This window comes from Oncorhynchus nerka, linkage group LG16 (genome assembly GCF_034236695.1).
Source record: "Oncorhynchus nerka isolate Pitt River linkage group LG16, Oner_Uvic_2.0, whole genome shotgun sequence".
In the NCBI taxonomy this organism is placed as follows: Eukaryota; Metazoa; Chordata; class Actinopteri; order Salmoniformes; family Salmonidae; genus Oncorhynchus; species Oncorhynchus nerka.
Genome location: NC_088411.1, coordinates 12,533,420 through 12,547,870, shown reverse-complemented (window position 1 = coordinate 12,547,870; position 14,451 = coordinate 12,533,420). Strand labels below are relative to the sequence as shown.

Sequence of the window (14,451 nt, the reverse complement as noted above, 5' to 3'; positions counted from 1 at the left end):
ACTTTCATGCACAATTCAAACCACAGACTCATATTAACACAGGAAATTATAATCTGCGATAAACAGACTTCTTGTTGCTATGAGACTACACATCCAGCTTCAGTTCTCCATTTTTGGACATGACCAGTTATTTATAAACTCAAATCAAATCAAAATTGTATTGGTCACATACACATGTTTAGCAGATGTTATTGCGGGTGTAGCGAAATGTTTGTATTTCTAGCTCCAACAGTGCAGTAATATCTAACAAGTAATATGTAATAATTTCACAACAATACACACAATACACACAAATCTAAAGTAAAGGAATGGAATTATGAATATATAAATATTTGAACGAGCAATGTCGAAGCGGCATCGACTAAAATACAGTAGAATATAACAAAATACAGTATATACATATGAGATGAGTAATGCAAAATATGTAAACATGATTAAAGTGACTAGTGTTCCATTATTAAAGTGGCCAGTGATTTGAAGTCTATGTACAGTATATAGGGCAGCAGCCAATAAAATGGTGCCAGAGAAGAAGGCAGATATTTTACGTGTCCCCAACCGATTGTGTTTTTCTGTTTGTTTATAACTTTTCTTAAATGTATTTTGTACATAATGTTGCCGCTACCATCTCTTATGACAAAAAAAAACTTCTGGGCATCAGGACTGCGATTACTCACCATGAACTGGGAGAATCCTTTTTTTCCTTTAACGAGTCTGATGAATCCCGACGCAAACGATGTTGTCACGCCCTGACCTTGGAGATCCTTATTATTCTCTATGTTTGGTTAGGTCAGGGTGTGACTCGGGTGGGAAATTCTATGTTTTCTATTTCTTTGTTTTTGGCCGAGTGTGGTTCCCAATCAGAGGCAGCTGTCTATCGTTGTCTCTGATTGGGAGTCATACTTAGGCAGCCTGTTTTCCACCTGAGTTTGTGGGATCTTGTTTTCTGTTTAGTTGCTGCTGCCTTACAGAACTGTGTGCTTTCGTTTTTTTTGTCTTTGTTATTTTGTTTGGTGTCATCAATAAAAATACGATGTACGCCTACCACGCTGTGCCTTGGTCTCCTTCTACCAACAAGAACCGTTACAGATATACTGCTTTCACGGGAACAGGCCCAGATACCCGTGATTTGCGTGAAGAGGAGGCGGAGAAATGGGGGTCAGAGGGCGGGCTGCCTTCTGAGAATTTGTAGGTGATCGAATAAACCCCCACTTCCTTCCATTCTGCTAGCAAATGTGCAATCTTTGGAGAATAAAATCGATGACCTACTCGCAAGATTAAACAAAACTGTAATATCTTATGCTTCACAGAGTCGTGGCTGAAGGATGACACTATCAACATACAAGCGGTCTGGTTATACGCTGTACCAGCAGGAAAGAACAGCGACGTCTGGTAAGACAAGGGGCGGCAGACTATGTATTTTTGTAAATAACAGCTGGTGCACACTATCTAAGGAAGTCTCGAGCTATTGCTCGCCTGATGTATCTCATGGTAAGCTGTAGACCACACTATCTACCTAGAGAGTTTTCATCTGTATTTTTCTTAGCTGTTTACATACCACCACAGTCAGAGGCGGGCACTAAGACAGCATTGAATGAGCTGTATTCCGCCATAAGCAAACAAGTAAACGCTCACAGAGGCGGCACTCCGAGTAGCCGGGGACTTTAATGCAGGGAAACTTAAATTTGTTTTACCAAATTTCTATCAGCATGTTAAATGTGCAACCAGAGGGAAAAAAAACTCTGGACTCCACACACAGAGATGCATACAAAGCTCTCCCTCGCCCTCCATTTGGCAAATCTGACCATAATTCTATCCTCCTGATTCCTGCCTACAAGCAAAAATTAAAGCAGGGAGCACCAGTGACTAGATCAATAAAAAAGTGGTCAAATGAAGCAGATGCTAAGCTACAGGACTGTTTTGCTAGCACAGACTGGAATATGTTCCGGGATTCCTCCGATGGCATTGAGGAGTACACCACATCAGTCATTGGCTTCATCAATAAGTGCATCGATAACGTCGTCCCCACAGTGACCGTACGTACATATCCCAACCAGAAGCCTTGGATCACAGGCAACATCTGCACTGAGCTAAAGGCCAGAGCTGCCGCTTTCAAGGAGCAGGACTCTTCTAAGAAATCCTGCTACGCCCTCCGACGAACCATCAAACAGGCAAAGCATCAATACAGGACTAACATCGAATCATACTATACTGGCTTTGATGCTCCTCGGATGTGGCAGGAAACCATTACAGACTACAAAGGGAAGCATTTAATGATGGGCCACCCCCAAGTGGTAAGGGTAGGTAACAACACATCCGCCACGCTGATCCTCAACACAGGGGCCCCTCAGAGGTGCATGCTCAGTCCACTCCTATACTCCCTGTTCACTCATGACTGCACATCCAGGCCCGATTCCAACACCATCATTAAGTTTGCCGATGACACAACAGTATCAACAGCCTGATCACCGACACTGACGAGACAGCCTATGGGGAGGAGGTCAGTGACCTGGCCATGTGTTGCCAGGACAACAACCTCTCCCTCAACGTGATCAAGACAAAGGAGATGATTGTGGACTAGAGGAAAAAGAGGACCGAGCACGCCCCCATTCTCATCGACAGGGCTGCAGTGGAGCAGGTTGAGAGCTTCAAGTTCCTTGGTGTCCACATCACCAACAAACTAACATGGTCCAAGCACACCAAGATAGTCGTGAAGAGGGCACGACAACACCTTTTCCCCTTCAAGAGACTGAAAACATTTGGCATGGGTCCTCAGATCCTCAAAAGGTTCTACAACTGCACCATGGAGAGCAGTGGCCATGTGTTGCCAGGACAACAACCTCTTCACGACTATCTTGGTGTGCTTGGACCATGTTAGTTTGTTGGTGATGTGGACACCAAGGAACTTGAAGCTCTCAACCTGCTCCACTGCAGCCCTGTCGATGAGAATGGGGGCGTGCTCGGTCCTCTTTTTCCTCTAGTCCACAATCATCTCCTTTGTCTTGATCACGTTGAGGGAGAGGTGGTTGTATCACTGCCTGGTATGACAACTGCTCTGCCTCCGACCGCAGGCACTACAGAGGGTAGTGCGAACGGCTCAGTACATCACTGGGCCCAAGCTTCCTGCTATCCAGAACATTTATACCAGGCGGTGTTAGAGAAAGGCCCCAAAAATTGTCAAAGACTCCAGCCATGCTTGTCATACTGTTCTCTCTGCTACCACATGGCAAGTGGTACCGGAGCGCCAAGTCTAGGTCCAAGAGGCTTCTAAACAGCTTCTACCCCCAAGCCATTAGACTCCTGAACACCTAATCAAATGACTACCCAGACTACAGTATTTGCATTGCCCCCACCTCTTTTACACCGCTGCTACTCTGTTGTTATCATCTATGCAAAGTCACTTTAAGAAATCTACCTATATGTACATATTACTTCAACTAACCGGTGCCACAGCACATTAACTCTGTACTGGTACCCCCCTGTATATCGTCTCGCTATTGTTATTTTCCTGCTGCTCTTTAATTACTTGTTACTTTTATTTCTTATTCCTATCCATATTTTATTGTTAGGGGCTCGTGAGTAAGCATTTCACTGTATTTGGCGCATGTGACTAATACAATTTGATTTGATTGCTATTTAACAGTCTGATGGCCTTGAGATAGAAGCTGTTTTACAGTTTCGCGGTCCCAGCTTTGATGCACCTGTACTGACCTCTCCTTCTGGATGATAACGGGTTGAACAGGCAGTGGCATGGGTAGTTGTTGTCCTTGATGATCTTTTTAACCAATCTCTTGGCTGGACAGTAAATTGCATTTCCCTGCCTATGGAGCTCTTACAATGAGAAGATACATCTGCAGGAGTCAGTTCTGTGACTAGGGGGGTGCTCCCTCTGCTGTTTCCTGAAACTATAAGGGCCTTGGTCGGAGTGAGAGAGGAGGCTTGAAAATGCTTATTTGGAATGTGGAGAACAAAAGCTATGTTGACATTTGAACATGCTCTATTTTCTTTGTCCTGGAAATTGGTTTGACTTTTGTGCATTGATAGCACATTCCTTACCCGATGTGGATTTCAGTCTCAGGCCAACCCAATGACTCAGGGCAGAGGTAATGGTAAAACCATTCAACCACATTGAAGTTTCTTTGGTGTTGTCACTCATATGAGTTGTCATATTTCCTGTACACCTCATAAAGTGTGTACAGTATGCAAAAGTTTAGGGAATACAGATTGACAGTGCTTCAGATGACCAGTCTCCAGTGTGGCTTGTGGTGAGTTGCAGGCGTCTTTCCCACAATGACTCTGAATAGTCAGCGCCTCACAAAAGCCAACCTCGTCAATGCTGCTGCTAAGACTTCATTCAAATTCCAGCTCTGCCAAGAAAATCGCAGGGCATGCCGACTTAGTCCATAGTCAATGGCGGCATGTGCATTTAGCCCCATTAAAACAGGCTCTAAACAAAAGTATGTTCCCTAACATGGCCCTCCAGTCCCCACCTCTCGGGTGTCTCTGTGGAATGCACCAATAAAGCCTGTCTTGTTAATTCAAATGTAATGATCCAGTTTCAGGGTCTGACTACCTAAGAACCACGTTTTTCAAACATGGTAATCTGAGGCCATAAACATATCAAACCGTAAAGTACCGTGTTAGCAGCCTACAGATAGGCTTAAGTCATGGTGACAGTCGGGTGTCGTTCCACAGGGATTTGTATCACGCTGAGAAAAGGTGCCAGTGTCATCCGAGCCATGTTCCCCTGCATGGGGCCAGAGCCGCAGCGCCAGCAAGCACCAAGGGTCTTGGCTGTGTACACACACGGTCATGTTACGGTTGGAAATGTCTGTCTGACCTACTGGATACCGACAGGTGGGCAGTAATGTGTATTGGTCAGGGTGGAGCGGGGATAGGTGCACACATGGAGCACTCTGTACAGTTTACAGAAGCTGCCTGAACATCACTTAGGTATGCTAACGTAGCAGTCGAGGCAATGCGGGAACATCATGCGTGATTCACATCTTTACGAGGAACATGCGATATGTTATCACCTCTTTATTACTGATGTGTGAGTCAGCCTTGGTTGTAGGTTTGCTTGAATAAATATGCAAAAAAAACATTATAAGCTTAAAATATTAGATGTGATTGTAATAGTTATATAACAGTTACTGTAATCTGAAGCATGTGTGTTCTTCACCGCAAATGATGACATTTGACAACAATTGGATAAGATGGATAAAGTGAGCTTATGTCCTTTACATAGTATTCAAACAATGACTCCTTTGTTTGTAATGACTGAGTGACATAGATTTCCTAGATTTCACAGATGGAAATCTGGTCTTGCAGTTCCATGTGTAATGTTATGGAAGAACAGCCAGATGTTCCCTTCTGTATTTCAGCAGGGGGGTCAACTGAGAGTGAATGATCCATCTCTTGTCTGGACAAGGATTGCATTTCCCTGCCTACGGCGCTCTTACAGTGAGAAGGTACATCTGGAAGAGTCCGTTGTAAATACAAAGCCATCCAGGAAACCAAATACAGTGCGAGGAGAAACTAGATGTGACGCTTCTGCTCGACCTTGTCGTCCTTACAGAAGAACTGTTCAAGGAATAGAATGAGGTCATGTATAGCACTGCAACATAGAAAAATACCCTAGTTCAAATACAATAGGCCTGGAACGATTTGAAAACAGATCCAGTCTACCACCTACTGGTTGAGTCAGACACTTACACCATAGCATGTGTGGCATGTGGCACCACAGTGCCATTGTATTCTGTACATTTGTGATATGTTATTTGACTGATCAACGATCTTCATTAGGAATTATAAACACATTTCTGTCTCTTCCACTATGTCATTCAGCATCCCAAAGAGAATTAGAAACGATATCCCCCCCCAAAATCATATAGTAAATCAAATTGGCCTCTGTGTGGATAATCTAGTGCAATTTGCACCAGTAATGTAATCAATAATATTCTAGCATGATCCTCCTCAGATAGCAGCAGTTGATTGCTTTGTCCAGTGTCCATGATCTTCACCACCAAGTGGTGCTGATCACTAGTCCAGTGGTTGTATTCAGGCTCTGGCTCCACTCTGGCTGTGTTGGAAAACACTCCACAATCGTCTCAAACATGTGGCTTGAACATGTGGATAGGGGGTATAGCTATAGCATATAGGACTCTGACTCAGTGCCCAGTGATGAAGCTGTGAGGATCCCACTCTGTCAGCGAGAAGTTCCATAATGGCAATTTGTTTGCATCCGCAACAATCACCCCAATCTACAGTGATGAAGAGGCTGTAATTATTCTCATTACTCATCTGACAGATTATTTAAAGCTTAGTTCATGCTCATGATGTGCCTGGCACTCATCTGAAGTTTGTGTTGGCACTAATGACAGAGTTGTGGTAAAGGGTGGAGAAGGCTCCTCTGCTCTGGTTATCTTACCCGTGAAACTTACCAGTAGCCTGCTGAGATGCTGAAAGTGTCTATCTTCACAATCAACTTTGTAGTACTGTATTATGATTAGAAAAGGCAAAAGCGGGGCCAAGTCACCACGTGTAATAACACCGTTATAATAACGTGTTGAGTTTATAAAGTAGGCCAGTAGGGCAGGGTAGTAGACCTAGTCTATATCGTATCACTTGGATTCCTTGAATAGGCCTACAGAGAAACTCAAATGTAGTATATCAGTAGCCTACTGTACATAGTCATAAATTAATCGCTCGAGCGGTTTCCTCGAAGTTTAAACAGACCCTGGCTGGGAGAAGTAAATCAGTCAGCACTACCGTGCAGTGCACACAGCAAACCCGCGCACTTACGTAAGGACATCCATGGTATCCAAGCTCGTAACTATGAACCTCCTCTTAAACAACATGGCGCATGTGTACAACTGCGCTGCAAATATAGACGATACATCCAGTTAGGTGGGAAATGAGCCATTTATGCTCACCTAGCACCTAAAATAGACTTCGGCGACACGATCGGATGCAGACGCTCGCGCCTGTTTACTTTGACAAACAGCATCAGTCACTGCGCGCTTTGACAACTTTGCGCGAGCTCACCTGTTTACCATGAAGACGAGAGAGCCTTTCAGGTCCTGAACCGTTACTTCGTTTCAGATCGAATGTTTTGTTACTGCGGGTACCGTGTATGCGGGTACTGTGAGTTCTTTTAACTTGTTTTAGTTAAGAAAAAAACACAAAAAAGCTATGTGACTGCGACCTTAACCAGACTTCAACGGATGAAGAAATGCTACTCAACATTATGAGAGAAAACAACACACAACTGCACCAGGGGGAAAGGGAGAGAGATAGACTCCCTCCAATTTCAAATCATTCCTCTGTGAGTATGATTTTTTTAAATAATTAAATATGACAAATAAATATTTTCATGTTCAATTAACAAAGACATCAAATAAAAATGAAAAAGTTTAAAAGTTAAAAAAATAAATAATGTGGGATCAATGTCATACTAATTAAGTCATAATGTAAAAATACAATAAAACGTTTAGAAAAAGGTTTGGATTGAGAAAAATGTGTTTTTCCAATGCATAATAGTAACGTACTAACGCATTTCAATGATCTCAGAGCTTGTCCTTTTGGGGAAATGTGTTAACGTTAAAACTGAGGGTGGAACTTTTGGACAGCTCTTCCTACCCTATTATGCTATAAAACAGCATCGCAACTCTGTGAGTAATGAGTGCTAATAATATGCAGTGTTGGGGAAGCTACTCCGAAAATATAGTTCACCAAGCTACCAATTACTTTACACTGAAAGAAGTTAAGCTATACCAAGCAGTAAAATTAGATTTAAAAAAAAAATACAAATATACCATCTGGAACAGTGGGACTGTGAAGCAACACAAACATAGGCACAGAAACATGCGTACACACGCGATAATGTACACACTATACACACGTACGCATGGATTTTGTGTTGTAGATAACGTTATGTGGTAGTGGTGGAGTATGGGGCCTGAGGGTACACAGTGTGTGAATGTTTTTACAATTGTATAACTGCCTTAATTTTGCTGAAACCCAGGAAGAGAAGCTGCTGCCTTGGAACCAGCTAATGGGGATCCATAATAAATACATATTCAAATACCAAAGCTACCCCTAAAATATAGTTTACTTAATTCAAGTTACTATCAATCAATCAAATGTATTTATTAAGCCCTTTTTTTACATCAGCCGATGTCACAACGTGCTATACAGAAACCCAGCCTAAAACCCCAAACAGCAAGCAAATGCAGATGTAGCGCTATGAAAAAGTAGTTCACTACATCCAAACTACTTCGTGAAAAATGATCCTATCATAAAAATCTGAAATGTCATCGACTACAAATTGCACGAACAGATCACCCTGGAGTTAACAGAATGTGTAATTTAGCTTATTAAGTTTCAATTGAGAATTAGCCAGGTCTGATGTCGAAAAAGAAACTCAATTAGGCAATATTTTCTTTCCATTTAAAAAGTTGGATGTAATTCCAGTAGTCAGCTACAGCACTACATGGCTAAATAAATAATTAACTACAGAAACACTACCAAGATTTGAATTTAGTTCAACTACCACCAAGCTACTGCAAAATGTTGTTACATTACTAATTGAACTGCATGTAGTTCATTACTCCCCAACACGTTATCACTAAAACAAAGCCCACATATTATACTGTACATTTTGTTCGTGTATCCCACTTTTATTTCTGTAGCCTAAGTGCCTAAGTACTTGCTGTGAATGAACAGTAATCTATGCTGTCATAGTTCTCATCTATACTATTATAAGTATGATTAAATCCAGGACTTAATGTCAATATTTGAACATCCAAGACTCCATGATGTCTATAATATGAATTCTGTTTTTTTTTTGTCATAGGGTACTGATCGTGGACCAAAGCTGCCATATCCTTCCCTCAATTTAATCTCAAACCACAAAAAGGAGGCTGGTAGCCACAGCTTCTCCTCCCAGTTTATTCTTCCTGGCATACGGCATGGTAGGTCCCGTCATGGTAACCCTAATGAACACTTTACTTCACTCAAGAGTCCGTCTGGAGATTGTGAAGCTCATACTGAACCAACATCAAAGTGCAGACATGAAGAACTTACTCCAGTTTGATCCCAATGGCATATCCAACGTGAACTATCAGTATGGCTACCTAGCACATTTCTGATGTTCCTACCTTCAGGTACAGGGTGTCTAACAAAGCTGATTCGATGAACAGATATCGTCTGTGGCATCAATCATCTCTAATTGATAAACAGTACTGTCCTGGGATAGACTGCACCTTGGCTGAGTATGAACAAAGTGTTCAAGAGGAACACGTTGAGACTTAGAGATATCGCTGAGAAGTTTACAAGGAAATCGTTTTCACAGCGCTCACAAAAGAATGGCTTGTTGCAATTTCAAAGTGACCCAAACAGGCTGCTTTGAAATAATGAACAATACACCAGGCAGATGTGTTGTCATGGCTTCATATTCTTGAGGTCAAAGATGTTGGAAGAGACTTGAAAATCATTGATTGATGCAGATGAGAGAGACAAAGGGCCATTCAGAGCTGCTCATCCTTTAGAGGGAGAACTTGTTCTGGGTAAAATGAGCACTACTGTTGTGTTTTCAAAATACAAGATGTTAATATGTTGTTGTCACTTATACTTGTAAGTATGGAGAGTTCATTGACCCATGCAAAAAAAAATGTTATGCAGGTTTCATCGAATGGCTTAAAAAGTCCAAGGTTGCAAGTCTGTCCATCTTGTTATATCACCGTTAACTGAGATAGTTAAACTATAATATTGTGGATTAGAGTACCTGTCTTATACACCTTATACTCTGGTACCTGGGCTCTCATTGCCAGTAAGTAGGGTTGATAATATGAATTACCGCCTTTGTTTTAGTTAGGAATTGGTTATGTGGTTACATGTGTTGTTATTCCCCCTGCAGGCAGAGATCTTCCCCCCATCTGTCCTGATGTCAGACAAAAGCATCAACATCGCATCACCATTGACATTCTGTCTCCTGAGTTCAGGGCTCGCTTTGCCTCCGATCCTGTCATCCCCATCCGCACCAAGACAGCCAAAGAGTTTCAGTAAGCACACACACACACACACACACACACACACACACACACACACACACACACACACACACACACACACACACACACACACACACACACACCTGTGTCATCATTATCATCAATATTATACTCAAACAGAAACATCTGTTAATGTTCATCTAACTTTCACTAGGGAGGACATTGAGAGGGCCACGGTCTCCGGCGATTGGAAACACGTCCATGACTTCTACTTGACCACATTCGACTCCTTTTTGGAACTGAATGCTGCCTTTAAGGTGGGGGATCCCTATGTGTGTGCCATATCCAATCCTAAAGCAACAGTGATCATTTTGAAATATGACTGATCAATGCAAATAAAAGGTGACCATTGTTTTGGTGTTTAAAGTCGGTGAATAGAGTCTTTCTGGGAGCCAGGAAAAGGGGAATTTGGAGAGTTGTTTTTGAGTCTGTAAATGAATGAATGAAGTCATTCAGAAGGTTGTAAAAAAAAAAAGAGCACATGTGTGTGGTTTCCATAGAGAGTATTAATCATGAGAGCCGAACCTATAAGAAAGCGTATGATCATATATGGCAAGGAACAGTTGGGTAAATGTTTAGCACATGTGATGGTCGACTTAACTAGCTCATGTGTTAAGTCCTAATCTAAACGTGTTCTTCATTTCTCTTTTCAGAAAGAAGCAAACGCTCCGTTCAACACGATTGAAGACTCAGGAATCAATACCAAATTTGTCAATGCTGTCTATGACGCGTTATTGCTCACGGTATGTAGAATGGTAGAGCAACGCATAACCGTGTTCATGCTGAAATGAAAACCTTTCACTGACGTTGATCCAACATTGCTTCAACAGCCTCCTGATACCCAGAGAGCAGTGCTGAAGGGGATCATTAACAGCTTGTTGAGAGAATGGAAGGGGTGAGTGGCACTCTCCTACATTAGTGCTCTTATATTTCTCACTCAAATCAAGCAATTCCTTTCTACATAGTAAAGCTCTATACTTTGTGACTTGAATATTAATGCAAACGTTACATACTGGATGAGAACTTAAATGAACTGGATGAGAACTTAAATGAACTTCATATTATCTGCTTTGTTTTGCAGTCGACGGACGAAGGATGACCTGAGAGCGTATTTCATTCTAGTTCAGGTGACCTCATACATTATCTACATGTACATACTGCTGGTAGAAACTACATACAGATTTGGCCAAGGAGCTCTTTTGACCGCTAATACTTAATTCCACGCTATATATAGCAAACCATTTCATTACGTAACAAGAGAACATGGTGTACTTTCCAGTAACAATGGCAATTTCCCTGTTAGAAGTGAGACAGTTTCTGCACGCAAATGTGTGTGTTAAGCACACGCACGCATGTGCTCCACAGACATCTTACAAAATCTCTTTTTTGTTTTGGGGCCTCAGTATGTTAAACACAGCAGCCCTCCGTCTAAAGGCGAATCGGAAACACAGGAAACTCTCGATCTGCTACCTCGCCACATGGCCCATTGACTCCAGTCATAGCCCAGGCAGTTAGTCAGGCTCTGGATATAATGAGAGCAGAGTGTTTACTTCACACATGAGCAACAGACTAGAGGCAGGCTTGGCACTGGCCAAATATGGACACGACCATTAGACACAGAGTCTGGTGAAGACTTGGGGGGCAGACTGGGAAATGGCTGAATAGAACTGGAAGGATTTCTGTCTGCTAAAAAGTGAGACTTTGGTTGGAGACTTCTGGTTTCTGTCCCATTCATAGTTTTTATTGTTTCATATGTTTTATGGGGTTTATGGGGCAGTAAATTAAAAAGCACGTCTTCTATCCCTTTCTTACCAACAACTTTTTGTGGCTATTGAGCCTCTACAGTTCTCTCTTTCATCCACATTTTGTGTATGATGACATACGTTTGTCTTTGCGCTGTAGATAGGCTCTCTGACCTATATTTCGGTGGCGGATCCAGTGAAATTGAAAGGCACGAGGCAATTATTGGGTTTGTATCCCAATTGGCACCCTATTTCCTATATAGTTCACTACTTTTGACCAGGGCCCCATTTGGGAAGCAGCCTTAGTAGACGTGTCTGTCTGACTTGGTTGATGTCAGTCAGCCCCTGGTAATACCAGTGTTATTACTCTCTCTCTCTCTCGCGCTCTCTGCCAAGGGAACGGATGAGGTCATGTTTGGAGTGGAAAAGTCTGGTTTGCTCTGTAATGTCAGTCTTTATTAAAAGCCAGACTTCTTATGCTGCTGCTCCAAATGAAAAGCTATATTTCCTTTTTGAAATGCACTGCCACTGCTGAGAAAGCTCCTCTTTGTTGCAGAATCCTCAGTGCACCAGCCCAGCCACATATGTCATCTATGCACACTTACTGAGGCAAATAGCCGCGCTGGCTGAAGCAGACCATAATTTCCTGATGCACTGGTTTAAGAAGTAAGAGTCTGAATTGTTCCTCTGTGTTATGCAGTCCCATGCTTTTTCAAGCCAGTATAGTTGTTATCCACAAAGTGAACACAGTCCTAAGAAAGAAACCGTTGTTGTTATTTTTTATTCAGGAAAGTTAAATCAATGATGTTAAAAATATGTTTTCGAAATTGCTTTAGTAACAGTTGGTAGGTATTGAGCAGTCATACTGTAGCTTTCAAACAAAGATGATCTTTTTTCCATTATATCATTCTGATGATGATGGTGATCATGATAATGCCTCGTTTTTTTTTAATGATGATTATCTAACTCGTGTCCTCCTCTCCCAGGCTGTCCCAGAAACGATTCAAACAGCTAGTGGAGCGGCTCCACTTCTTCATCTCCACACGTTTGTTCCCAGCCAAGCCTGAGGAGCTGCCCCCCATGGCCAAGTGCTACTGGTGGATCCCCTCCGCCACCAAGGTCCTCTCCCTCCTCAGTGAGTAGGACATCTTCAATAATGGATTGAACTATACTTTCAACAGACATTGCATTCTCCTGACCGTATACACTGTGCATTCGGAAAGTATTCAGACCCCTTGACTTTTTCCACATTTTGTTACATTACAGCCTTATTCCAAAATTGATTAAATATTTTTTTCCCCTCATCAATCTACACACAATACCCCATAATGACAAAGTGAAAACAGGTTTTTAGACATTTTTGCACATTTATTAAAAATAAAACACAGAAATAGCTTATTTACATAACTATTCAGACCCTTTGCTATGAGACTCGAAATTGAGCTCAGGTGCCATGAGGTCGAAGGAATTGTCCGTAGAGCTCCGAGACAGTATTCTGTCGAGGTACAGAACTGGGGAGGTGACCAAGGACCCGATGGTCACTCTGACAGAGCTCTAGAGTTCCTCTCTGGAGATGGGAGAACCTTCCAGAAGGACATCCATCTCTGCAGTACTCCACCAATGAGGCCTTTATGGTAGTGTGGCCAGACGGAAGCCACACCTCAGTAAAAGGCACATGACAGCCCTTTTGGAGTTTGCCAAAATGCACCTAAAAGACGCTCAGAACATGAGAAACAAGGTTCTCTGGTCTGATGAAACCACGATTGAACTCTTTGGCCTTAAAGCCAAGGGTCATGTTTGGAGGAAACCTTGCACCATCCCTACGGTGAAACATGGTGGTGGCAGCATCATGCTGGGAGACTAGTCAGGATAGAGGGAAAGATGAATGGAGCAAAGTACAGAGAGATCCTTGATGAAAACCTGCTCCAGAGTGCTCAGAACCTCAGACTGGGGCGAAGGTTCACTTTCCAACAGGACAACGACCCTAAGCTCACAGACAAGACAATGCTGGAGTGGCTTCGGGATGATGAATGTCCTTGAGTGGCCCACCCAGAGCCCGGACTTGAACCAGATCAATTATCTCTGCAGAGACCTTAAAATAGCTGTACAGCTACGCTCCCCATCCAACCTGGCAGTGCTTGAGAGGATCTGCAGAGAAGATTGGAGAAACTCCCCAAATACTGGTGTGCCAAGCTTGTAGCATCATTACCCAAGAAGACTTGAGGCTGTAATCGCTGCCAATTTTATTTTTAAATTTTACCTTTATTTTACTAGGCAAGTCAGTTAAGAACAAATTCTTATTTTCAATGACGGCCTAGGAACAGTGGGTTAACTGCCTGTTCAGGGGCAGAACGACAGATTTGTACCTTGTCAGCTCGGGGATTCGAACTTGCAACCTTTCGGTTACTAGTCCAATGCTCTAACCACTAGGCTACTCTGCCGCCCAATGGTGCTTCAACAAATGTAAATGTGATATTTCTGTTTTGAATTTTTAATAAATGTGCTAAAATGTCTAAACCTGTTTCTGCTTTGTTATTGTGGTGTATTGTGTGTAGATTCATGAGAAAAAAAGCAACCATATAAACATTTTAAAATAAGGCTGTAGCGTAACAAAATGTGGATAAAGTCAAGCGGTCTGA

The 14,451-nt window shown here is 42.4% G+C and overlaps 1 protein-coding gene across 1 annotated transcript in view; it reads left to right on the top strand.

Moving 5' to 3' along the window:
* The first annotated feature begins 6,736 nt into the window (after positions 1–6,736).
* The window catches only part of LOC115144037 (probable E3 ubiquitin-protein ligase HECTD2), a 39,731-nt gene continuing 32,016 nt past the window's right edge, over positions 6,737–14,451 (top strand). Inside the window, exons 1-9 of the mRNA XM_029684657.2 lie at positions 6,737–7,324; positions 8,855–8,972; positions 9,917–10,061; positions 10,225–10,327; positions 10,724–10,813; positions 10,901–10,965; positions 11,152–11,197; positions 12,369–12,478; positions 12,799–12,947. Coding sequence (XP_029540517.1) covers positions 7,232–7,324; positions 8,855–8,972; positions 9,917–10,061; positions 10,225–10,327; positions 10,724–10,813; positions 10,901–10,965; positions 11,152–11,197; positions 12,369–12,478; positions 12,799–12,947 — 919 coding nt within the window. The 5' untranslated portion in view covers positions 6,737–7,231. The remainder of the gene's footprint in view (positions 7,325–8,854; positions 8,973–9,916; positions 10,062–10,224; positions 10,328–10,723; positions 10,814–10,900; positions 10,966–11,151; positions 11,198–12,368; positions 12,479–12,798; positions 12,948–14,451) is intronic.